Below are 26,995 nucleotides of genomic sequence, written 5' to 3' on the forward strand. Positions count from 1 at the left end.
ATACTCAAAGATTAGCAGATATTAGCCCTAAAAATAAATGCAGGGATAACCCGCTGGTGTCTGCGTTCGCAAATGAGAGGAGCATTTAGACTGTGAGATCTGCGCTCCAACAGAGGAAACCGAACTTTTACAGATATAAACAGCAACTTTTACCTGTGACAAATTACTGCCATGTTTGTGCATGAAGCTGAAATTATATACATTTAAAAACCCCCCCACATATAACAATGTTTTCCAGTGTCTAAAACTGGATTGTATTGAATTTTTGGTCAGTTAAGACGCTGCTCCTTAAGGAAGACGTCACATCAACATTGCTCTATAAAACCATTCACACACATTCTTAAGAGCCCTGAGAAGCTCTTCAGTGAGTCTTGTGAGTCTGCTGTGAGTCTCAGCAGACTCACAGCTCCATCAGGTATTTTCTAATTGCTGCTGGCTAGTCTGGAGGAGCTGAGGGGGGGAGGAACGACGTAAATCTCAAAAAGGTCGATTTTTACGTGATAACTCAAGATAAGCTTGTTGGAGGACAATAAGAACATTTTACCCATGTCCTCATGTCATTCAGGCTTCAAAGCTGATTCTACAAAGTAATGACATGTCATAAACAGAAAATAAAAATTCCACCTAATCTAACACAGAAAAGGTTTAGTCTGATTTAATGTCAAACAGTGAGGGAAAAGGATAACGCATTTTCAGGTCGGTACAGAGACACAATGTCTGGTTTCAGCTTTATGGTCATTTATAGTTCATAATCACAACTAAAGAATGCATCTGACTCAACATCTATGAGTATTTGAGAAGTGACAATAGCTCAGGTGATGAGGATGATGATGATGATGCTTCCTTAGTAAAGTGACAATCCCATCATGACGCACTTTCATCACTTCCCCTAACGAATACAGAGCTGCTGTAAATCTTAAGCTGATAACTCACAACCTCATTAGTTCAGTACAGACAAAAATACTGAGAACAGTGAGAGAAGGAAGTTTTGTATTTGTTTTAGAGTACGCAGCTGATTACATTAGCTATTAGAGTTATATTTAGTCCTAATGTGTCTGTATTTGTGTGGGTGGGCATGTGGGAGAGAATGTTTTTTAAGGAATGGAAGTTTTTAGGCCAGTTAAGCAGCTTGCTAAATAACGAGACACCAAGTTTTAATTTTACACCCGGTGTATTAAAATCTGGTGTTTATGACAGCAAGTCTTCATGAGAACGTCGGAGAGTGATCAGCTGGTGATCAGATTTATTTATTCAAGATGCAGCCGGTCGTCCTTCTGCCTGGTGTAATGAGCTCCAGTTAACAGAGTGCATGCAGTTTAAAATAATTCACAAATGTAATTATTTTTGGATTTGTGTGAACTTTAGCCTCAAGGGAATAAATGTTTTACACGTCTATCTCGCTACAATGTTTCTCCATTAAGCCGTTTACATCCGTTCATAGGAGCGATGCACTGAGAAGTGGCTCCTATAATGACCTCAGGTGTTCAGCTCCACCAGGTGTTTACTAATTGCTGCTGGCTAGTCTGAAGGAGCTGAGAGGGGGGAGTCGTAGGAGAGCACCGCTTTGAGCCAAAAGCTCACCGTGGAGACCGCGGCCCTGACTGCGGCGCTCAGTGGGAGAAAGCGTTCAGGTGACCCCCGAATGGTCGCCATGGAGATTCAAGCATGAAAGAAACAAAGCAACACTCCAGGTACGTTTTTGATGAGGGAATGACTTTTTGACGTGATGGAAAGCTGAAAAACGTTGATTTTACATCACACTGCCCCTTTAAAGAGTTTTTAAAAATTGTGAAAGAAGTTTTTCACTTCTACTTTTAACATGGTCTCCATTTGTCTGATGTTTAACATTTCAAACTGGTTTGGAAATATTTTGAGAATGTTTTTGATTCAGCCATCATGTTTACCCCACGTCTCCCCCAGCGTCCGTCAGAGAACAGAGAAGTTCTCATCTCCAGCTCTTCCTCTTCCTGCCGCTCTTCTAGTGTTCCCATGGAAACCAGCTGTCAACTTGGCCAACACAACCCAGGCGCTTGTTGAGGCTTTCTGTCAGTCTTGCTTCTTCTATTTCCATATACGTGTTTGTTGTGTGTGTGTGTGTGTGTGTGTGTGTGTGTGTGTGTGTGTGTGTGTGTGTGTGTGTATGCGTATGTGCGTGCGTGCATGTGTGAGTGTGTGTGTGTGTGTGTGTATGCGTGTGTGTGTGTATGTCATCTTAAGTACTTATTGGATTTCACCAGCAGACATTTTTTGAAAACACACACACTCACCTCGATGTCTATTCACAATCCCTAAATTCTCTCTCTCTCACACACACACACACACACCAAATCACAGAAGCACAACAGACTTCAGCAGCTGGCCTGACCTTGAAGATAAATACAACCTCAAAAAATCACACACACACACACACACCAAATCACAGAAGCACAACAGACTTCAGCAGCTGGCCTGACCTTGAAGATAAATACAACCTCAAAAAATGTTTCTGCAATTTATGGCTGCCGATGGCCTGACATGCGATCAGCCTTTCAGCCCATCCATGTCAGGCAACGTGAAACTAGATACGGAGTCAACAAACGCTTCGTTCACACTCACACACACTTTTATGCACCGATGTATTTCAGTGCACTTGTTGGTTTGTTTGTTTTTTTCTGACAGTCAGCCAGTTTCAGTCAAGCAAATTCTTACATTCATTTTTTTCCTCTCACAAGCACTTTTTTCTTGCAGGATAAATGATTGGACACTTCACTCTGACATCAGCCTCTTAAACAAATATTAAGACTTTAAAGTGAGTGGAAATAAGTCTCAGTCGGGTAGAAAGAAGAAGTGAAAGCGAGTCGGTTAGCACACCCAGAACACGTCGGCCGCAGCCTCTTTTGTTTTCTGTTTAGACAAGCTGGTAGCGATGAAGTTCTGCAGCTTTAATAAAAACCAAAACACTGATAGTTCAATTTTTTAGGTTTTAAGCAGAGCTGATGTCACTGAATGAGATCAAGAAACCAAAATCAGGAACCGTTTCACAGCAGATGCCAAATCACTGGTTCTACTGAACATCTGCCTTCAGCATTTCAGCAGCTCTGCTGACATCTAGTGTCAGGAGCGTCTGGTTGTCCGACTGTCACCACATTTCAATTGTTTCACTTTTAAATCTCACAGGCTGTCTTCTGTTTTTTCTGGTGTCAACAGGGGACAAAAAGAGGTCAGAGGTCAACACTGGATCAATTCAGATTGAAATAGTGGATTTAAGAAGTGTGTGTGTGTGCGTGCGTGCGTGTGTGTGTGTGTATGTGTGTGTGTTTCCCTTCAGATGAGGAGGAAAAAAAGTGGAAATATGAGGTCATGTTTCAAAGAAAACACTGACATTGGATAGAGAAGTTCCAAAAAGTGACTCCTGTGTTTAGCTTTTCAATCTGCAGAACTAAATTAGAGCTTGGTTCTGGGTTAGATACCAACTTATCACCTTTAGTTCTGAAATCTGCAGTTATAACAACACTACATCTACTTCTTTTTTTTGCCTCACCACTCGTCTTCAAGACTCTGGAACCTTGATTTCAAAACAAAATGCAAAATTGACTCTCATCTTAAAACATCTGCAAGGGTCAGATATTTTTTTTTGTCCTCAGTCCAGGTCAGACAGACCCGTTTGATGCTGTCTCAGGTTCAGCAGTGGCAGGATGTGCATCAGTTGCAGCCCGTATTTGTGCAGTGGCTCCTGCACCTGTAGCTGTGTTTCTGTTACAAATGTGCACAAAACTTTGTCGATAATCCGCTAATGTTGGCAAAAAGAAAACAAAAAAAACACAGTTTCACAATTTGGGTCTTTGTATTACATAAGAAACGCAATTAAAATCACACTTGTGTACATTTGTTCATTAAATCACCATGATCCACGACCCTCCAACCACTTCCTGTCGTCTTCTTCTGATTTTCACCAGTAGTAACCATCCGGTTGTTGTTTCATTCGTTTTGCAAAATAAACCAATTTCGAGGCCAAAAACAAATAAAGCAAAAGCACCTCATCCTAGTATCAAAACTTTTTTCTTTTTAATCAAAAAGCTTTTTTTGACTAATTTGGCGAGTTTCTCTTATGCAAATTCAATGTACGCAGCTACTCACTCCAGCGGTGATCTGTAAATTGTGGATCTCCTCTAAACTCTTGAACAATTTTTCTACTGCATATTTTCCTTCCAGTTAACTTTAAATATTCAATTCTGTAAACAGCCAAATTCCCAAGAAATATTTTCAGTGGCTTATCGGTTACTGACTGCTTGAAAAATTTCAACTCAGGTCTCCTTCCTGCGATTATTTAACCCACGACAAGGCAATATGACATTTCTAAATTTGAAAAAGCACTTCCATTTGTCTTATGCAAAGTCCAGGTTACCGGGAGATTGAATTTTGTCCGTTTTCGTTCGCTGTTGAGTCCAAAATGAACAGAAATAAACCTCCGGCAGGCCACTCTACGCTAAAGGTGTCAGCTGATACCGAGTAATAAATGAAATGTTTGATATTCTTCACATGCGCCAGTATTTACATCCTGACTGTTTGGTGACGTTTCCCCGCCCTCGCAGCCAGGCGGAACATCTGCAGAACACCGGGTCCTCTCATGAATCTTTTTTTAGGGAACTTTCGCTTCCTGGCTCTTGCCCGTTTCCGCATTGTTGCGCCTCTTCAGCCACTAGATGCCCGAAGCGTCTCTCCTCCCTTTGACGTGTGAGCGATTTATTCTTTTCTAGCTCTCCTAACAGACGCTTCTCCTCCGGATCGGAGTCCCATATTTTTTTGTTCCTCTTGTGTCCGGAACCGAACTGCGCGCAAAACATGTCTCAGCCGCAGCAGCTACGAGACGAGAGGTGAGTGTCCGCAAAAACTGGTAGTGAAAGGAGAGAGTTCAGTTGATTTGATCGTTCACCTGATTTCTGAAGAGGTAATGAAAGTTTGTGACAAAAAAGGTTTTCTTTTTCTTTTCTTTTTTTTTATTAAGTTGCGCAATGTTTGCATTGTTTTGTGCTGGAAACGATTAAGAATTTAATTCAAATTCAGCCCCTTTTTTGGATGCAAATAAAACTGGTTCTAATAAGAACAGAAGAAGCGGAGAACTGAACATTGTAACTCATCACGTCTTTCCATTTTGCCAGTGACTTTGACCAGCTGCCAGACAACATCCCCATCAGCGCCACCATCGCTGACATCGAGGAGAAAAAAGGTTTTATTGATTACTTTGTAAGTCTTAACGGATTTATTCTCATAAATCATTCAGGAAAACAAACCTGGGTAGTTTAAACGTGACGTTAACAGCCATTTTAAAAATCCCTGACACTTTTAAAAGTTGCATGCTATTATTGGTTGTAATAATTATAAGCACTTAATATAACTTGTTTTAATAACCAGAAACAATAAGATAGAGTAAAACATAGATGAATGAATCAACTTGTATTTTGAAGAAATTTTCACATGGCTTCAGAGTTTGAAATTAGCTTGCATAAACAGCAGTAATAATATATAATATTTTCATGCAGCAAAACTGTCAACAGCTGGGGGGAAAAAATCACAAAACCAAAAATTTTATTTTTCAATTTGAGAAGTGAGAAGAAATAAAAGATTATCCTGACTGATTGTTTATGACCAGAATAGAATTGTTTATAACACTATGTTTAATGTATTTCTTAAATGCGTGTTTTTTATATGTCCATATAATCTTATTTTTATTCTCTGTGATTTAAAAAAAAAGCCTTTACTGTCCTTGAATTGGAGAAAATACCCAGCGATTCCAGTGTTCGTACACTACCATGTATCTTTGTTATAAAGTCTTTTCGTTTCTATGATTAGTATAATTCTCAAACAAATTCTGTAATATAGAAAATGTAATTTAAATTTAGGTCTCTAGTAAACTGTAAAAAAACAAAAATAGAAAAAGTTGGGTTAACTGAAGAATGAGAAAACTTATTGGGCCCCAAATAGATTCTGCCCAGGGCCTCCTTCATTCTGGGGCCAGCTCTGCATGCAACGTTTAAAATGTTTTTAGTGCCGCAGTGACGTGTTTTTCTGTTTCTATTACCTTCCTAGAGGTTTGTGGTGGAGGTGAAGACAAAGGGAGGCAGTAAATATCTGATCTATCGGCGCTACAGAGAGTTTTTCAGCCTCCACCAAACCCTGGAGAGCAAATACTCCCCTGATGACCCGGACCGGCCCGGGCCCAACAACAGCTGCGTCCTGCCTCCTCTTCCAGGTCAGCTGATAGAGAGACACACAACTCATCAGGGTGTCACATCCCATGTTGCTTAGATACGTGTCTGTCATGGCCTATAATTATGTCATTATTATTGTCAAATCAGACTAATGTCCCTGAGAAATCCCTAATATGAGGGTTTTTTCTAGTCGTGATTCTTTCTCCCATGTCAGACAGAATCTACACAAAAAATGGGTGGAATTTTTTCAAGCTAAAAAACTTTAGCCTGAATTTTAGTTCAGATCAGTTACAGAACAACAGTTCATGGTGAGCGTTTGATTTATTTTAAGAACTGGTCAAATCTACCAAGGTGTCTCGTTATAAGGCAACTAAACACAGTTCCTCTGAGGTCATTCCTTTTTTTTCACCTTATCTGACTGTAGTGCAAGCGTAGTGTTGGAGTGTTGCCTTTTTTTGCAGTCGCCATTCCGGTACTTTCTATCATTAACAAATGCCACGACCAAAGCAGAGAAAGGCGACTGCTACCAGGCTGTTCGTCATCCGCCGTGCTGTTGTGACAAGTAGAAGCGGTGATGACGTCACGCGTCGAGACGTTCTCCATATGTTGCTAGCTGGCTAAAGACTTCTGTGAAACGTAGAACAGGAGCGACGCCAAGTGGAATAAACCAAATTTTGTCACACCCTCATCATGTCTTTGCTATGTTAAGCTAAGCTAAGTTAATGTTATCTGTGTATCACATCTCAGTAGCATGGCTGTTAAAGTTCTTCACATGATAAAAACGACATACTGTCACCAGCTATGAAACAACCAAACATTGCGTTTTTCATCTACCATAATATAATAAAACATCTTGTGATGTCATCAATGTAAATACACACAGAGCGGTATTTTATCGTGGGGTTTTAAACGTGTTTAGCCGACGTGTCATTCATATTTCCTTTGGATATTTTTGCACTTAGTGTGCATAACGAAGCAGACTCTCTCAGATATGATAATTATTGGAGCACTGATTGCAGTTTTCTGGCCGATCACCAATCTTTAAAACACCTTTGTTGTTCATTCTGATTTGTTTTTTTGTTTTTTTTTTTGCGATACTGATGGTTTTTTATTTTAGTCTGAAAAGTGACTAAACATGGTGACGAAGGTGACCTGGTTTCTGTCAGTCAGTCCTCTCTCCTGGCAGAACAAAAGGCAACAGTGGCTGAATTTTAGACCTTTGGATCAGTTTTAGATGTAAATATTGACCAATCAGATCACCCAGAATTAAGGAAATCTATGCCAATATACTGCTGCATTCCCTTAATAGCAATCAATAGGACTTCATCTTGCTTAACAGTTACATTTCCTAGAAATGTGCTGTCTGTTCACTTTGATGTAACAGCTATGCTATAAAGGATTGAATATATTACACAAGAACAGATAAATATGATTATGTTTTACTGCCAGTGGCAAGATGCAGAATAAAGTTATCTGTGGTGAGGATAATTCATCCTGAAAGTCCAGAACACCAGGGAAGTCTTCATCGATCCTCCCACTGCAGATTTCTCAGAAAACGCTAAAAAAGAAACATTTTCCCAGAATGAGTCAAGAACACACACCAACAACTCCCAACACACACACGCGCACACACACGCACGCACACCCACGCCTCATCATTGACCTTGTAAGTTAACAACTAGCATCATTATTTATCAGTTTTTTTTTCTTTACGGCAGGACTAATTTATTTTGATTTGTTTGAATACTTTCCATATTCTACTTCATTGAATCCCTTTGACTGTATGGACGTGCTTTTAGAAAAAAAACCTGCAAAAATTCCTCACAATTTAATGAAAACATTTTCTTCCATTAGCGGTGACTAATGGAACAAAAACATTTACTACTGTTTGTGTGGAGAAGAAAAGAAGAAGTGTAATCAGCGTGGTGGTTCTAATTTCTGGTTTCACCGTCGCCGTGGTGATTTTCTGCCACCGGCCAAACAAAGAGGAAACGATCCGAGCCGCTCCGCCGCGCTGGAAAAGCCCCGCCGCTCTCTAACCTTTACATTAAAATGTTTATCCATTACGCTTTGTGTGTACAGAGACAAATAGATTTTATAAAAAGTCTTTCTCACCGCAGCATCAAAACATCATGAACGCAAATTTAAAAGCAGATGAAGCCATTAGTTGTGTTTAACACTTTTTGTCACTATTTGTAAATCAAATATATCCATTTAAATCCTGAACTGAAACACAAACTGGGATTTAGAAGTTTAGTTTTTCAACCAGGACAAACTTAAAGCTCTCACATTTTACCATCTTGGGTGGCTGTTTGCTGTAGAAAGAAGCTACAATAGCAAAAAATAAAAATAAGAATTGTGGCTAAATTAGTCAGAAAAGCATCTCCCACCTCTGCTGCTCCAACCTAAAACTTTCTTCTGTAAATTATGTTTGCTGCATAAAGTTTCTTCACCGGAAAACAGAGAAGTGTGTGTTACACCGACAAATATTTCATTTTTATTGTTTACCACTAAGTAAAGATTATTTTTTCCCCAAAATATTTTAATCTGTCAATACATACTAGGAGAACAACAACAACAATCACTTTTAGTAACTTTTCACAAAATGTAAAAATTGATCAAAGTTGCCAGGTTTCGATAACATCCACCTTAAAAATGACTGGATGTGCGTGATATTCAAAAGAATATATGGAGACTTTAGGGTCCATTCACACTGGGCCTATTTAGTCCACCTTAATCCTGTTTGTTTGCCTGTTCAGTCCGGTTTGTTTGTTGAGGTGTGGATGTGCAATCGGGAACCAAAAACCTTTAAAAAAAGAAGCATCACTCTAATTTTCAAAGGCATCAGAAACAGTGCGTCCTCGTTACGTTGCCTTCGTCTTTTCTTTGCCTTTGTTCAGCTCATTGTTTTTCCAGAAGTCTGTCTTTCTGGGATTTGTCATCAGCGTCTACATTGATTATGCCTGGAAGCCACTATTTGAACCAATAAGAAGCTGGCGCCTTCAAGTTGGTGGCATTGATCTGGAGGGTGGAGGTCGGTGTGCGTATGGACTACATAAACCCATAAATGTCGTTGACATGCGGTGAACAACATCTATGTGGAATCCGTCTTGGTTTAAGACTTCATTTAACAAAAAAACAAAAACGCAGTTTACTTAAACAACTTGGCGTCGTGTTTTCTGGACAAAGTGGTCTGATTTTCGCATAAATGTTCACATTTCAAGAAATCCCAGCATCGCTCTCAGTCCCTCCTGGTTTGACCCGATGTGTTTCTGGGTCAGAAGCGATATCTACTCCCTCCGTCAGGTTCTGGATCCGCCCCCAGTTCTCCTCCCATCGGGACGCGACCCGTAAAACATCCACAAGACGAACACTGAAATGTAGATCTTTCTTTAACCCAATTTGTTCTTTGAAAGTCCGTAGTCAAAACGTCTTTATTGGGAACAATGTAACACGTTAAAAAAAAACAAAAAAAAAACCTTAAGGCTATGATGTGATTCACTATATTAAGAAAGTTCTACTTTCCCACAAACTCAGATATAGCAGCTGCCACTATGGAGTCTGCTGGTTTAATTGGACTACCAGATCTCATCAGGATGGAAAGGGAATAAGGAAGACAGTGGGGACAAGGGGCTGATGGGAAGACGGGCTAAAAGAAAAACAACACAGACTCCCTCTCGTCGGTTTAGGCTTCTCTGATTAAAGGGGGGAAGCACATTAAGACGTTCGTGTCAGAATTTGCTTTGGCTTGTTTCCTCTTTCCCCACTTCCCAGTTGGTGAGGAAAGAGGATGACCGACATTACAACACGTCCAAAAACCAGGGGGATGGATGACGACTGTTGGGGCTAAATTTAATTAAACAGCATCGATACATGGATGAATGTCTGGGGAACAATCTAGAATCATAGCCAATCTCAGACGAATCTGAAATGTCGTGTTCTTAGTTTGAGTAAAACACACCTCAGTATTTCCTGTTAGTTGTTTGATACAGAGACAAAAAGTCAACCTGATGGATGTTTTGACCATTATTACAGCTTAATATTAAAGGGTAAACCTCATAGGATTGTGCTCAGATCTTCCAAATAAATACAATTTTGAATTTTTGCTTGGAGCGTGTGGGCATGCTGATACTTTCACTGCCCTAATCACCGTTTAACTTTAAAAACAATATTATTTCTGTAAAACGACACTTTTCAAATCGCTAAAACTGCTACTGGGTGGTGAAAAACAAGTATTCATCACCCTTCAGATTTCTTCTGTTTGCTTTATTTGTCTCAGATCATGATGGATTTAATATTGGATGAATATAACCTCAGTAATTACAAAAAGCAGTTTTTAAAATAGCGATTCCATAGATTAATGGTAAAAAAAAAATACAAACCAGCCTGGCCCTATGTAAATAACAATGCAATGTCTCTAGCCACATGAAGTGTATTTACCACCAAAACTTCTGAAATAAATGAAGTCATAAAAATGGCTCCTGTTCAACAGCAAGAAGTAGGGATAACATAATAAAAGGCAACACTGTGCTGCAAAATACTATTTAACTTTGTCAAACTCAAAACGTCAAACATCGTGTTGGTAGTTTGGTGGTTCCATCCTGATGTGATAAAATCCTGACTTGGACTTTAGGACATAAACTATTTGCCCTATTTGTTGGAATCATAAATTCTACCAAAAATAAAAAATAAAAAAGAGAGAAACCTCTTACAGAATAATGTGCAACCATCAGTTTGTGACCTTTAGCTCAGGAGAACTCGGGTCACGCAGCAGAACAATAAAAACTAAAAACTAGCCGCAGGTTCTTACACCGATAGTGGAATCGCTCTACTTTGATACCAGATGCAGAATTGATTTAATAAAGTCAACCAATTAATTAGGATACCATCTTAATATATTGATTTTATAGAGCAAAACTACGCTAGCATATGAAGCCAACCAGCGCTGCTGTACGGTTCGTCAAGACACATCAAAATAAATCACTGCCCATTCTGTAAGCGGGTGAAAACTTTTTTAAGCTGCAGTAAAATAACCTCTGCTCACTGTCTTTACAGTAACATGTTGACAATAATCCATAGTTTATGCAGCCTTAGTACATCAGATACGTGTGGTAAATTGGGAGTCATGTCAAATCTTGAACATAAAGACAAACACCTGAAGTGCAACAATGTCTGCTCCCCTATAGGCAACGTCTGCAAGGAAAAAAATCTTTTAATTCCTCTCATGTCTTTGTGAATTTTCACTTTGACTGCAGGAAAAATCTACATCGGCAACAAAAAGGAGATTGCAGAAAACCGGATCCCTGAACTCAACACGTACATGAAGGTAATCACATTTGATTTTCATGTAAAGCGCTTCTTTTTTTTTTTTTACATTTAGTTCAAAGGAGAAGGAATTGCTGGCGCACTCGCAGTCTTCTGCGCTGTGCGATGCAGAAACCTACATCTTAGTGGGCAGAACGATGCAGTAGGTGGATAAGCACCGACTCAGATATTTCAGCAGTAGTTTGGAGATGGAGCTGAACGTGTAGGCGTTTCTGCTCTCTTCTCTTTGCTCTGCCCTGTGCCCACATCACGTCTGACTGACTTCAGTTGTGGGACTTTTGACATGTTTCGCTGCTGCTCCATTGCTAAAAACACGATCAGGTTCTGTTTCTCCCACTCACTTTCTTCTCTTCTCTCCTTCACTCTTGTTCTACTACAACCTACGTTGCTCTCACTTCTCACACTCTTATCGCCTTTGCTTGCCTTGCACTTGTAATTCTCGTCATCTCCTCCGTTTTCATCCACCTCACCGCTACACTTTGCCTTGTCCTTGCATTTTCCCATCACTGCAGTTGTTGTTAAGCCTTTCAAATATTTGCTGGCATTTCCAGATGTTAATTGACAGAAGATGATTCAGGTGTGCCAAACCATGTGAGTTTTACTGAACCCAGGGCAGAAATTAGCAAACCCAATGCTCTTGCTACAATCCTGTCCTTGACTACTCTACTTTTTTTTAACCCTAGCGTGGTCTAAAGAGACCATCATTTGGACCCCATGAGTTTTTTACTCAGTGTGCGGTCCAACAGGGTCACACTGACCCCGTGTGCACTTTTACAAGGTTTTTGTTTGTTGTTGTGTAGTTTTGGGAACTGACGGTCTGGCGGGACAAGCCCTCTGCTTCCCCACTGTCAGACTGTGACATTTGTTGTGCTCCTCTTTATTGTTACGCTAAGACCACAGGAGTTTTTTTTTTTTAAATTCTTTCCGTAAAAGATTAAGTGCATAGTTATGCTTTAGTTAACTTTTATGGCAAACAACCAAAGCAGTTCAGTATTGTACTGTTTCCAGTTTCCCTTCATCAAGACACCTGGTTTCTCTACAAATTCATACATCCACCCATCTGCTGCCTGTTTGCCTAGCCAAAATTGGCATGCAGAGTTAACAAGAACAGTAAAGAAACCCGGATATGCTTCTTCACAGTGACACTCTACAGCTCTCACCAGGGAATCTTAAAGGCATTTAAAGACAAGAAGGGATAAATACTCCCTCCAGTGGGTTTTGCTCCTGCATTGGGGTATCCTCCAAGTACGACATGGTGGAAAACCTCCAAAGAAAGTTACCTAGGAAGGAAGCTCCCCTTACTGACCTCAGCTGCAGAGCAACAGCAGTTGTACTTTGAGTTGTCTCCAAATGACTGAACTCTCTAAGGTTGAGTCCAGCCATCTAAGTCTGCTGCTTGTGTTGATGATCAGAATGTAGCTAAACCGGTAATTCATCACCTTTACATAGCAGGGAAGCACCTACATTACTACTGACAAACCTGTCAGTCGATCCATCTCCCACTCCATCCTACCATCTCTCATGAACAGAACACCAAGAGACTTGACCTGATGAATAAAACTGACCCTTGACCCTGAGGGAGCAGTCCACCACCACAGAGTGGAGCATGGGATGAAGGTGGCAACAGTGGTAGGAGCTTGTCCTGGAACCGGTGGGTTGCCAGTTCACTTCCGCCAACCCCACTCTGCTCCTTCAGACTAGCCAGCAGCAGTTAGCAAACACCTGGTGGAGCTGAACATCTGCTGGGCTCATTATAGGAGCTACTTCTCAGCTCAACGCTGGTGAAAATTATGTTAAAGGGTTAATAGAGGAGCCATTTTGTGATGACTTCCTGAAGGCGGAGTTTCAGAAAGAGCAGGAGTTTTTTAAAGAGACAGAGGCCCGATTTCAAGCGTTAAGTTGCAAAGTAAAAATTTTTTTAAGTCACATATTTGATATACAATATATAGCATTTTCCTAACAACTGAAGTTAACATAGTTAATTGCTTGTGCTATAAAATGGCACTTTATGCCTGGAAAACACATAACACTTTAACCCTTGTGTTTTACACACGTAAAACTTGTATCATTTGCCATAGTCCTCAACGTTTACCTCAGTCCTCGGACACACAAGGGTTAAGTCACAAACATAACAAAAACGGTTCAGCAGAAAATTTTTATTAATATAGAGATAATATAATAATTATTTCACATGGCAAAAGAAAAAAAATATTGGGGATTTTTTTTCACTTTTGTGAAAACCCTCATCCCTGTACTCTTTATTCCAGAGGTGTGCAGATTCGTTTTTCTTAAATCCAGTTTTTGTGCCAAAAAAGGTGCTAATATGATTGTTTGTTACATTGTTCATGCATCTGTTTCCTCATCCTTATTCTTTATCCTTTTCATATCATTGAGGATAGGGAGGCACTGCATCCTTCCAGTACCCTCCACCCCCAACTCATCCTTACTTCTCTCTCCTCAGAGGCTGCTTGGTCTTCCAACATGGCTGCTACTTGATGATACTCTCAGGATGTTCTTCTACCAGACGGAGCAAGACAGTCAGCACGCGCCTCGGGCCCTGAGGCGTCTTCGTCCACCCACCCGCAAAGTGTAAGCCTGGCCGCTTCAAAATAAAAGTACTACTGAACAGACTTACAGTGTTGCCTAAAGCAAAGTGCAGTGAACCTTTCCCAGTGTTTAAAGCAGCCTGACAATAATACAGTCAACACACCAGTGCCTGGATTCTGGTTGGGAATCTGGGAAGTAGGTTACAGTCTCTACGCTGATGACGTTCATCTGTTTATCTTATTATTTTAACCAGATCATATGAGTCGGTAGCGGTCACAGTTATTTGGCAATTGGTTTGCTGGAGCTGAGATTTTATTTTAAATCTGATCAAATGTTAGTATCTGTGAGCAAATTCAGCTGAGACTTGACAACAAAGTTTGTCTTTGCCACAACTTTCTACTACCAGTTTTTGAAAAAGTATCTTCTGCTAAGTATTTGTAGACGATCCCTTGGGATTAGCAACCTGTTTTTGCTTTCAAGGTATGTAGGTCAGAGTTAAGTACATTACAAAACACGTTTCTCTGAAACATGGTCCGGATTTAGATTTACAATGTTTGAAAAAACAGCCAATTTTTAAACGTGAACGAAGGACTAAGCATGACCCCAGACCTTTGACCACTTATGTCACTGTCTTGACAAACATTAATTGAATCAAAATATGGTTGTGTTTATTTCAGACAAATTAGGCTACCGTAACTTCTTTAATGTGACCTGCTTTTTTAAGAGCTCTCTAGGAATCCCATCAGCTTTCTGTTGTGTAACAAAGGAACAACCCGAGCTAATAGTCAAACTATGAGGAAGCTCCTGTGATCATTTCCAAAGGAATTATGAAATACTAAAACGGCTTTCAGAGTTGAAGATGCTGTGGGGAGTGTCAGTTTACAGTACGAGTTCATGATAAATGCTGTAAATGTTGCTGGATGTCATCAGCGGTCTGATGTCGGACGGAGTCACAGGGATGTTGGAGTGATGTTGACTCCAGTCAATTCAGTGGAAGTGAAACTTCTCTGCCTTAGTCTCATTAATCATATGTCTGACTGGAACGATTGACACACTGTAAAAAAAAAAAAAACCGCAACCGGGGGTTTTATACCATATAAATATGTTTAAAAAAATATGTTAAAATCCATAAAATCCAAAAATCCACAGCCAATACCGTATTTTTACTGTAAAATTCTGCTGCTGGTATATTATCGTAAATTAGAGACAGGTCATGTTTTTTAAAACATAAGATTCTTTATGTTTATATTAAATTTTATATACTTATATATTTGTGCTCTTGTTTAGGGTCTAATTAATACTTTGTAGAATAGCCTTTATCTGAACAACAATCTCCAACTATTTTATCACGTTAATTATTATTATTATTATTATTTATTTATTTATTTATTTATTTATTTATTTATTTATTTTATTGCAGAATTGCTCAGGCTAAGTCAGATTGGATAAAGTGCATCATAAAATCCTGAGAATTATGTCTCTATATTTTTCCACTTCACAGGTATACAACAGGTGTGTGTTGATCTATCTCATAAAATCCTAATAAAATACATTAGGATTGTAATTTGACCAAAATGTGAATGTTCAATTGTATGAACAGGCCTGCAAAGGCTACATGTTCTCACATTCCTCTCAGTTTCTGGCTGCGTTGAGCCAAGAAGCAGAGAAACAACGCAACGCAACGTTACACAAAAATCTCCTTCCTCTTACCTCACAGCTCTCAGAGCCTCTCATTGGCCCGTTTTCTTGTGGTCCATTCAGAGTTAAGTGAAGGCTCTCTCAACAGGAAATTTTGCAAAGCTTTGACTTCTTCCCCTGCCCTATTCCGACCTTAAACCAGTTCAAAGAAAAATTCACCTTTTTTTTTTTTGGAAACATTCAAGAAACCGACGTTTCCTCTTTTGAGTGTCTTACTCTGAGACTGTTACTATGTTTGAAACCATTTCTCTCGTTCGGCGTTCCCTTCAACTCTTCAGAGCAGAGATACTTCTTGAGGTAAATAGGACATTTATTTTTAAACCGGTGTGCTTTTTTTTTTTTTTTGACAACCTGATGCATTCGTTTTCTTTTTAATCATATCGCATTGTGTTTTTGCTGGAGCATGAAGTCGCTGTGATTTCTACAAATTTTGTTTTTGACCAAAAAAGATAATTTTGTTATCTGTATAATACAGGCAAACCAGTTTTTTTGGGAGGATTTCGATTCAATTATTGAAGTATTATGAGTTTTGATTTTCTTAAAATCATTTAGATGTTAAGAAAAAATGTAATTCTACACATACCTTGTTAATTATGAAATTTCTGTACACTATTTGCATTTTATTTTCATATAAAGGACGAGAAAGAATAAAAATGCCAGATTATTTTTATGCTTGTAGTAAACTATTAATACTTAAGTGATTTGTTAAAAATTGATTTGAGGTTAAATTCATTTTTTTTTTTGTATGATGAGGACATTTTGGTGCCAAATTTGAATCTAAGACATCCAAATATTTCATATAAAAACAGCCTTATAATGTATTTTTGCATTTTTGGAAAATAAAATTCATAAATCTCATGACAGCACATCTAATTTCTCAGGACAGATTTCAGGCAAACCAATAGCACATAAACGTCTAAACCGCTCCGATGTCCCGACCAAAAATACACACATTAAGTCGTCCTCTCGCTGTGAGCCGTGGATTATTTTTGGAAAAGCTTGCTCTATCAGTTTGCGTGTTTTTCACCTCTGTCTCCTTCTGCAGACGACGTTCAGTTGCGTGACTCTTTCTACGTTTCTCTTTGTGTTCTAGGAAAACAGTAAAAGAACCAAAGATGGACCTCTTCTCCTCCCCCAGGGCAGAGGTACATGCAGCCACATTGGGGTTTTTTTTCTTCTTTTTTTGTTGCTTTGGCTACGATCACTTCCCACAGAGCTGCAACCTCGCAGTTAAAGCAACCACGCAGAGTGCACTAAATCACCCAGAAACATCCTGTGTTATCCTGTTAGCAGCACCCAGTTGGCTTCAGTGCAACTCATGATACACACACACACACACACACACACCCCCACACACACACACACACACACACACACACACACGCACACACACACACACACACATCAGTAGAGTCCTAACACTACCTGAATTAAACCCTGAGTCGCTACAGAAGTTTTAAAGGGCATAGAAATAATTTTAAAAAGTCGATTAGGCTAATTCTATACAACAATTCTTGCAAATTAATAGGAAATACATCAAAATTTGAAACGGCACATAAAATTCTACACAATCTGAAAATGAAAAAAGTGAAAAGAGTTAAAGAACTAGAACTAACCATACAGTAAAGTAACACTGACATCTTTCATACAATGCCGCTTTATTCAAATTGGAAAAAAAAAGAAGAGGAAATGAGATCCAACTTAAAACAAGTGAGTTAATTTGTTGAATGTAATTAAGTTAGGTTTGCCAGCCTTAATTTATTTACGTTGGTTCGACATGAAAACTTAACAAACCAAATATTTTACTCAGTTTGACTACTTAGAAAGAATTGAGTTAATTTATTACAAGTTGGATCACTTGTTTTCTCATTTAAAGCTTTTCTCGGATTTTCTTCCAATTCCTCAGAATAATTTGCTGTCCGATCATAGTTTAGGTTTGAAGAGCCACTTCACTGGGAGCTAATATCTCCCCGATCCTGGGGAAATATTAATAATAATACTTCTTGTGGGAAAGACAAATTTACAGGCCTGTTGAACTCTGTTTCTTTCACAAAACAATGTCTGCATTCTTATGAAAGGTTGGCAGGAACAAAGCTCCTTAAAAGTCAGTCTGGTTTGTTGAACTGTCATCTGTGTGTAAACATAAACATGGTTAACATCAGATGCATTTGCAGTGAAAATGGTTACACACACAAACAGACTGGACTAAAAATAAGTGAATTCAATGAGACACTGGCTCATTTTCTTGAGACAGAGTCTCTAGAAAATGCTTTATCACTTTAGGAAAAGCCTGTTTAACTATTATTGCTAATCATTTTGGTCCTTTTAAAGCACAGCATATACATGTGATGTATTCCAAACGTTCTGCAGTAGATTTAACACTAACTTTCTCAAAATAACAGGCGGAAAAGATAAGTGGAAATTTTTAGACTCCTGTGTCAAACAGGCCTTATGATTTTGAAGTGTTTCAGTGCATTTCTCTTCATCCACTTCACTGTGACCTTGTTGACCTCATCAAAAGTTCCTGTCTCGCTTCACTTCCTGTTTTAATTTAATCTCCTTGCATTACCTCTACATTATTCTCCCTTCAAAGCTCTCCATGACACCTTAAACCCCTCCTAGGTTTGTCCTTCTGTTTTCCCCTCACACAGGTTTTCTCTACGCAACTTTGTAACCTTCTTAGCCTGAATCCTCTCTGCTGCCTCCTCGTCGCATTCTGTCATTATTGTTCTGTTCTTTGCTAAAACTGTTTTAATGCAGCAGTCGTTCACCTTACAGCTGAACAAGTTTGGTTGGGAAGCTACTGCAGCAAAGGTAAGGTAAACATGCTGCAGAGGATCTGTAGGCTAGAGGACATGGTGATGACGCTTGTTAATACCTATCTAACCACTAAGTTAACTAGCTAATGAGCTATGTAGCTAATGAGAAATTTGGCTAATGAGCCGGCTGTCTGGTTAGCTAGCTATCTAGCTAATGAGCTATCTAGCTAATGAGAGATCTAGCTAATGAGCGTCCGTTTGTCTTTCTTGGTGGTGGGACTCAGTTAAACTTTTTGAATTAATTCCAGGGTCTGTAATTAACAAATTGAAATTAATTGCATTTTTATTGAAAACTATGAACTGAAAAAAATATTTTCAAACCAAAACAATCATTTGCTACTAAATTATTGAATAAATTCACATATAAGCTCAACAACAAAGTTATTTAATTGGTTTTAACTTTTAATTTCAAGGTTCCAGCTAAGAACTTTTGAATGTTAAAAAAAAAAAGTGATTTATTATATACTTTTTTTTTTACATGTTTAAATCTATGTGATTACTTTATCAAGGTTCAGGTGTGCAAGTATTTATTTTCCTTTTGAGAGTGCGTCCTTACTGTGTGGGCTTTTCAAAAGTCTGCAGCTGAACGGATCTGTACAGGGTTTATAAAGTCCAATGGTTGAGCGACCATATCTTCTGCAAACTGAGCATTGAACCACAAAATGTTATTAAAAAGACAAACATTTTTTGTTTAAAAACATGTTAACTTGATTAAAAAGTAAAAATTGAGGACCTTCATGAAGACATGAAGGACTTAATTTGTTGGGAATAATCAAATGGATTAAGCCAGTCTGGTTTTCAGCATATTTGCTGTAATTCAATTTGAAAAGGACATTTGAGCCAAAAATCTTGTGTTTTCAGTGTTTTTTTTGTTTTTTTTTTTACTAAATAATGACTGAAAATCAAGAGATACTATACTTATATGTCTTACGTTTAGAAGAAGCATAAGGCTGTTTACTGCAAAAACACAAAATGTCAACAAGAACTTTTCAATTAAAACAAAACCACATTGCTGAAAAGTCACTTTGAAGTTAGTTTTGTCTTAATTCAAGTGTACTGAAATATTTGCATTAGAAACTAGACCAAGTGGCTACATTAGCATCAGCACGTTGCTAACATTCATGATTTCAACAACCAGAACAACGTCTGGCTCTGAAGCCAAAAGTGGTGTTGTCCAATCAGAGATGTCTGAGGTTTCCCACTGGGACCTAGCTCTACCGTTTTGCTAATGTCGTCGTGTCTTCTTAATTTATAGCTGTGCTTGGCTAATGCTGTTGTGTTTTTCAATTTGTAGTTGTGTTTAGTGGTTTGAACTTCAGGGCCACCGAAGAAAACCTGTCAGAGGTTCACTTTCCCTCAGTCACGACTGTAAACATTTGTTTAAAACTGGAAGAGACAAACTTTGCACATTTTGTCTTTTCCTTACTGTAGCGCTGTCAGTGAGCTCTAAGTATACATTTTCCCTCTTGTGTAAGTGGCTCGGTCTGCTAGGCTAATAGCCTGCATGCTGAGTGCGTGTCTGCAGGTGAAGTGAAGCTCTTGAACTATCCGTGCTTTATCCCCTCGCTAAAGCATTTAGCTTTCCTGACCTTGTGCTGCACCAAAAACCATGGGACTCTAATACACACACCCACACACACACACACCCACACAAACACACACACACACACACACGCACACACACACACACACACACACCGTAAATACTCTTTCCTGCACACTAAAATAGTCTTTAATCGCCAAACTTCATTTCACTGCCTCCTCTCTGTCTTCTTACCCTCTCTCCCACACAGAAGTAAAACACCGATGTACTCCACTCATGAAGCTGCCAGCCTACTCAACATTTATTTTAGCTCTGTCTTTTTTCTCTCTGGAAAATTGAGTGATCCTCTGTGCATTTTTGGGGCTATGTTGTGTGTGTTCCCAGTGCTGCTGGAAAGAAGCTATTAAGCTCTATCTGAGCAATGATCAATGGCTGGTCTGAGCCTTATGGATAACAGGAGAACGCGGGCATTTCTCACTGGAGAGCACTACCTTCTTCTCTGCAACACTTCCCACTCCGCAAGGATTTATTCCAGGCTTTGCCCCAAAGAGCGTGATGAGTAATTGTTGTTAGCTGTGCTACTATGAGCTTTAAACGAGGTCAATGAGACAAGCTGCTCTCGGTTGGCGGGAGTTTCGTACGGATAAGCTAGAGGCACGGTTTGTCCAGTGAGGAAAATGAGCACAAGTGAACAGAAAAGCAAAATTCAAGAAGAAAACACATTTTAAATTGCTGCCAGAAACGGGTTAGATAAACACCTTGATGCAGCGCATGCTAGTAAATATGGCATTGCAGAGTTTTTGCAGATTTTCTAATGAATACTAATTAGAAAAGAGGTGGTTTAATATGTATGTACAAATATGCAGAAGAATAATCAGCCTCAAAAACATGGAGGTCGTTTCCCAAGATAAATAATAAATATTGAGGGAACTCATCTTCACCATGTGTAAAACCTTTAAACTAGGGATGCAAACAGATAATCAACTTACGGTTACTTGTTGATTAATTGTTTATTTGATTAAAATTAGTTCCAATTTATTAACTGATAACGTCCATTTAGGCCTTCTTTTAGTGTTGTAGTTTGGCCGCCATCCAGCAGAGGGCGCCGCTGGTCGTCCATAAGCTGCAAAGCCATAGCCAGCTGATAGAGGATTCAAGATGGCAGTGACATTGAAGAACGGAAAAGAGAAACGGTCCAAACAGAGTCTGGTGAGGGATGGAAAATGCACTTAAATAATGTTTTGAAATATAAAAACTCGACCAGCTCACCTTAATAGCTCTCATTCAGCCGAGTTACATGACAGAGCATCAACTCCTGATTCAAAAATTACTTTTGTGCTACGAAGGCGAGAACATGATGACAGAAAATCAGAGCCTGACAGAAAAAATTGTACCATTATGGAAAAAAAAAACAACTTAACAAAAAGCATGGTTTGTTTTGAGGGCTTTCGTGAATTAATAGACTTCATAGAGCGAAGTTTTAACAATACCTTCTAGAGTTCTGTCTGTTCTTCTGTACTTCATACAAAAGTACAGCCAGTACTTAGCTCTCTTCTCATGGGGAATTAAGCATATTTAATTATTTTCATCTTTTATTTTTATATTTGGCAACCCAAGATGTTCCCGCTATTAAATTTAGATGTCTCACGCTATTAAACTTAGAAATCACAATTTTCTGTTAATTTAGTCAGTATTAAATACAGCTGAAAAATTAATGTTGTTTTTTTTTTATTATTCAACATATTATGAAACATGTTGCCCTTTATGTTATGGAAAGACATTCGACCCTCTTGATACAAGAGAAAACAAAAGTTGTGAAGAAAATGTCCGCTTACCAATTAATCATTGGTCGACGGATAAGATCAATTAACTCTGGATTAACTCATTAATCGATAACTTGCGTCAAAACTAATGACAAATAGTGAAAATTGGCTACGTAATTTGAGTTTTATGTCTTCGGACATAAAACTGAACATTTTTGTCTCAACTGATTGATTATTCAATTGGGACTCCACGTGAAAATGTAGACTTCAAAGGAAAATATTGTTGCATTTTTTCCACCTTTTTACAATTACTCTTTCTTGTTGCTCTTTAGTTTTACTATATAAATTAATTTTCTGTAAGACCGTCAATTGCTATGGATGGAGACAACAACAGAGACGACAGAAAAACAATCTTAAAAGGATATTAGGATGGAACAAAGATGATAAGGTCATAGAGCGACAGAAGGCATATGGAGACGGTAAATTGCTTTGTCACAGCGTATTTAGTGTTTAAGTTGGAAATGGTGGCCTCAAACACATTTTCACATCATCTGCAAATTACTGCAACCTGAAGGTCCACACTGTAATAAAACAGTGTGAAGAGCCATTTATTAAAAATAGCGGCCCTGGATTCATGCGGCGAGAACAAGTGTGTGTGTGTTGTCCTCTGGGTGAGTGTAATCTCAGCGGATTGTTAATCCAAGCTGCTCCCTCTTTCCCCAGCTTCATTAATCTGCCACCAGTATGTGTCTCATTTTCTCTTGACACACATCCACACACACTTCCTCTCCTGTGTAGCCAGTGAATGAGACACACAAGAGAACATGTGGAGGATTCTGAAGGAATGTTTCTTAAATTGTCGACATGTCGGACCCAATTTCTGATGCAATCTCTCTTTTTGGATTTAGCTATTCATTTTCAAAGCTTGTGCATTCACGCCACTCTACGTACGTACATGTTTTACAGCTGAATGTATGGAAAGGAACATGACCTCTTGTCTCAGTGTCTGACATCAGATTGAACCGTTCCTGGTTCGGATCAGTTCGGATTGCCTAAATTGTCATTTATATTGTTTATCGAATACCAAAGTTTATCACATCACTGCAAAAATAGAAAATCTTACAAAGTACTTTTGGCCTAGTTTCTAGTTCAAATATCTTAGCAGACTTGAAATGAGAGAAAACTAACTTACAAGTAACTTTTCAACAAAATATAAGAGCTTGTTTTAGGTCAGTTTTGTCTTAATAATGATGAAAAAGTTCTTGTTCCATTGGCAGATAATTTCACTTTAACATGGGGAAAAATGTCTTGTTTTAAGTGAAATTATTTGCCAGTTGAACTAATACTATTATATCAATATTAAGTAATTATTTACTTAAAGCAAGTAACTACATCTTGCATTAAAGGTACTGGTAAGTAATCTTTGTCTTATTTCAAGTGTACGGAGATATTTGCTCTAGAAATGAGACCAAAAACACTCGGTAAGATTTTGTGTTATTTCAGTGATACTTTTTTTTTATTTTTTATTTTTTTACCTTCTTCAAATTCAGAAGTTTACTTTTGTGTTACCAGTATGGTTGCATTTTAAGTTACTGTCATTGTAGAGTAAGTTGTCCTTTAAGCAACGCAATATTTTTGGGATTCTGTCCCATTCCTTGTGACAGACCTGGTGTTACTGTTTCAGGTTTTTGGGCCACGTTGCTCATAATTTTCAACTTTCTTTGGAACTTTGAGGTGGCCACTCTAAAATATTGACATATTTTGTCAATATTTTGGTAATGTATATTTAACAATATATGAATATTTTGTCAAATATTTGGCTCTAATATTTGTACTTTCTGGCTTTTGTTACTACCAAATTAGCCAGATTAGTTATATTGTACCTATTCTGGCTGAATATGTCGAGTGACTGTCCATTTGGAAGACCTTTCCGAGTGTCTTTTCATCCCAAGTCAGGACAGGATTTGTTTCATCTAATGATACAAACTAGTCAGTGGGGGTCATAGACAAAGTGTCACTTGCTGCGTTTCCATTACGAATGTGAACGAAACTTTGTCAATATTCTGCTAACGCCCAAAAACACAATTTCACAACTGCTGTGGTTCCATTTAAATAAGAGACGTAATTAGAATCACACCTGGATAAGTTTGTTCACAAGATAAATCCCTAAAAATCATGCTGCGCCGTTGTCCTCACACCACTTCCTGTCGTCTTTTTCTTTGTGACAACATCCAGTTGTTGATCATGTGACATGTGTGATGCAAATAAAGTGTTTCCATTGGAATTTTGCACAATCAGCCAATTTCAATACGGCCCAAAAAAAAAAAAAAAATCTACCTCTTACTGGCGCCAAAGCAAGTCAACATGTTACTACACAGCGAGGTTATTGGTCACACTCCACCTCTTACATCCATTTCCTGTGTAAAAGCCATCGTCTTCTCTGTAAATAGCAAACACAAATGTGGTCCTAATCTTTATAAATTAGCATTAGCATAAACTGAGCTGACATTCTTGAGGTTGTAAAACTGGAGAGGAGAAAACAAATGTTTTAAATGTTTTAAGTTTAGCAAAATTACAATACCTGTGCAGAAACATGAAGACAAAACATGTTCAGGTGAGACAGACTTGTAAAAAGTGGAGGCAAACTGCACTTAAAGTTAAAAATGAGGTTAGTTTCCCACTGAAACGAATTTACAAAATGTCACTTTTGCAACACATAAAAAGCAACTATCAGTCAAAAAAATTAACTGATTTCCAATTAAATAATCATAATTTCTATTGACCTGATCCGTTTGCCTATTTTTGTCCTTTTCAGCTACAATAATATTGCAAATTACAAAAATAACCCTTTTCCCTTTTATTCCAGAAACATTGTTGTTACACCAATGGTACCATAACCATTTCTCTGTGTGAAACAAGCAGCATAAAAACAAGCAGCATCGATCAACTCTCTGCAGCGCTGGCTGCACCTCTGCTTAACTTTTACTTTTCTTATTACCCACCATCCTTTTCCTCCTACTCTTCATCCTCCTCCTCCTCCTCTGCACCTCCCTCCCACTGCTTTTACTGCTCCTTGTTCTTTTTTTGGTCACGGTTGTAATTCTCTCTGCCTTTTCTCTCTTTATTGTTGCTGCTTTTTTTTTTTGCCTCTCTTAGTCTTTCAAGCTTGACTTCAGCAGATATTCAAAACAAAAATGAACATAAGAAGGATTTATTTTTTAGGTAAATTGTGGCCAAAAAGTTGCATGGTGAATGAAGTAGTTTGTGTGAGTGGGTCTGTCTAAAAGGCTTTATTTTTTTTATTTTTTTTTGTCTAAAATGCGTTAATGGAGTCTGGTGAGCTCTACTTTCCATGCACATTCACTCTGACAGGCTTTTATTCCACACACTAATGACAACCTGGGAGGTTAAGAATTCATCCACCTTTACAAAACGCCTTTTATTGCTTTCCAGCATTTTCACATCTGCTCTTCACCTACACAGTTTTTGCATCTATTCCATGAACATGTAGCAGCTCAGTCACAGATTGTACCTCTGATGGCCTCAGCTTCCTAACTGGATACATTTCTCCTTTTGTTTGGGAATACTGATTATTTCTTAACAGATTCCAGTTAAGAAATATCACCAGGTGACACCAAAATGTCAACTTGCTGCTTTTGTTTCTCTGTCAGTCTTGGGTAGAATAGTTCATATTTGAACTGGTCTTCAAATAATTTGTTGAACTCTGAATTTTCAACTTATTTTACCGTGCCTTCATTTTTAAATTGTAATTTTCATGGTATTTGTGTATCAGTTTCCACCTTTTGAGCAAAAACCTCAATTTTCTAAGCAGAATAATTTACATCCTTCATTAACTCACACACAAACACTCACCCATCACTCTCCAGAAACTAAAAAGTGTGTGAAGTCTTACCCGTCATTGCTCACTCTTGGTGCTCAGTCCGCCTGCTTCGCTCTGACTCTCTCTGTTCCTCTCTTCTCGTTCTTTCACTCACTTGCTTTTTTAAATCTTCTTTTTTTTCCTCCCCCCCGTCTTGTTCGTCTCAGGCAATGTTTGACTTTCGCGGGAACGGCAAGGCAGAGTTAAACCTGAAGAGGGGAGAAGTGATCTTCCTGCTGCGACGAGTCAATGCCGACTGGCTGGAGGTAAGAACGGAGAGCGGGGAGAGAGAGGGAGAGACGGAGAGCGGAGGAGGGAGAGAGGGAACGCGTGAGAGGTGGGGGGAGGCAAAAAGAGTTGGAGGAGAAGAAGAGGTGGATGGAAAGGAACAGAGAAGGATAAAAAATAATTGATAAAAAAACAGTGGAGCTGGCAGCCGTTAAAAATCTAAAAAGTGCTGAAACGTATACTATCCATTTTGATCTGACGAAATAAAAGGGCAACCAAGTCCAACTTTGAGTTATTCAAGGTTTGTAGGAGGAAAGGAAAGAACCAACCGCGTCATAAAGACCAAGGAACAAAGCTGATAAAGTTGTAGAGAACTTTGAAGCTGAGTTGGGCCATAAAGTAAAATGACCAACTCTGAAAACCTCACAGTTTGTTCACATTACAACAAGCGACGCACTCCAAAAAATTCATCCTTTATGTAAGAGAAAGAAGCTAAATGTGGAAAGATGGAAACCAAATCAGAACTTCTGTCCAACTAATAAAACACATAATGGAGAAAACCTCACAACCTGCAGAATCTAAGGAGCCAAACTCACTAAAACTCATGTAACGTGGTATAATATTTTGAAAAAATAAAAGACAACTTGCATGTTTTTTTTTAAACATGAGACAGTTTATTGTAATTGTTGAAGAATGTGATTTTTTATTTAGAAGGGCAGTATCATGTGAAATAAACTTTTTTGAGCTTTACATCATGTTCTAATGTAAACACACCTGGAGTTTCGCTTTGATTCTTTCATGCAAAGAATCAAAGCAAAACTAAATGGTTGAATCTCCCGTATCAACCATTTAGCTATGTAAAACGCCTGGTTGGACCTAGCCCCGCCTCCAAGGACGAAGCTCCTCCTCAGAGCTGCAGCCTCCAATCTTCTGCCTCACGGAGCAACTCCTCCACTCGGCTCCTTCAGACTAGCCAGCAGCAATTAGCAAACACCCGGTGGAAC

General features: G+C 38.6%; 2 protein-coding genes across 2 annotated transcripts in view; one reads left to right on the top strand and one right to left on the bottom strand.

Moving 5' to 3' along the window:
• LOC103154839 (parvalbumin-7-like) overlaps nucleotides 1–25,902 on the bottom strand; it is a 35,108-nt gene extending 9,206 nt beyond the window's left edge. Inside the window, exon 1 of the mRNA XM_016663076.1 lies at nucleotides 25,797–25,902. Coding sequence (XP_016518562.1) covers nucleotides 25,797–25,803 — 7 coding nt within the window. The 5' untranslated portion in view covers nucleotides 25,804–25,902. The remainder of the gene's footprint in view (nucleotides 1–25,796) is intronic.
• ncf4 (neutrophil cytosolic factor 4) overlaps nucleotides 4,119–26,995 on the top strand; it is a 29,983-nt gene continuing 7,106 nt past the window's right edge. The window contains exons 1-7 of the mRNA XM_007576261.2: nucleotides 4,119–4,853; nucleotides 5,139–5,223; nucleotides 6,067–6,229; nucleotides 11,444–11,514; nucleotides 13,975–14,102; nucleotides 16,852–16,903; nucleotides 25,931–26,029. Coding sequence (XP_007576323.1) covers nucleotides 4,822–4,853; nucleotides 5,139–5,223; nucleotides 6,067–6,229; nucleotides 11,444–11,514; nucleotides 13,975–14,102; nucleotides 16,852–16,903; nucleotides 25,931–26,029 — 630 coding nt within the window. The 5' untranslated portion in view covers nucleotides 4,119–4,821. The remainder of the gene's footprint in view (nucleotides 4,854–5,138; nucleotides 5,224–6,066; nucleotides 6,230–11,443; nucleotides 11,515–13,974; nucleotides 14,103–16,851; nucleotides 16,904–25,930; nucleotides 26,030–26,995) is intronic.

Source organism: Poecilia formosa, unplaced genomic scaffold (genome assembly GCF_000485575.1).
Source record: "Poecilia formosa unplaced genomic scaffold, Poecilia_formosa-5.1.2 Scaffold403, whole genome shotgun sequence".
NCBI lineage: Eukaryota > Metazoa > Chordata > Actinopteri > Cyprinodontiformes > Poeciliidae > Poecilia > Poecilia formosa.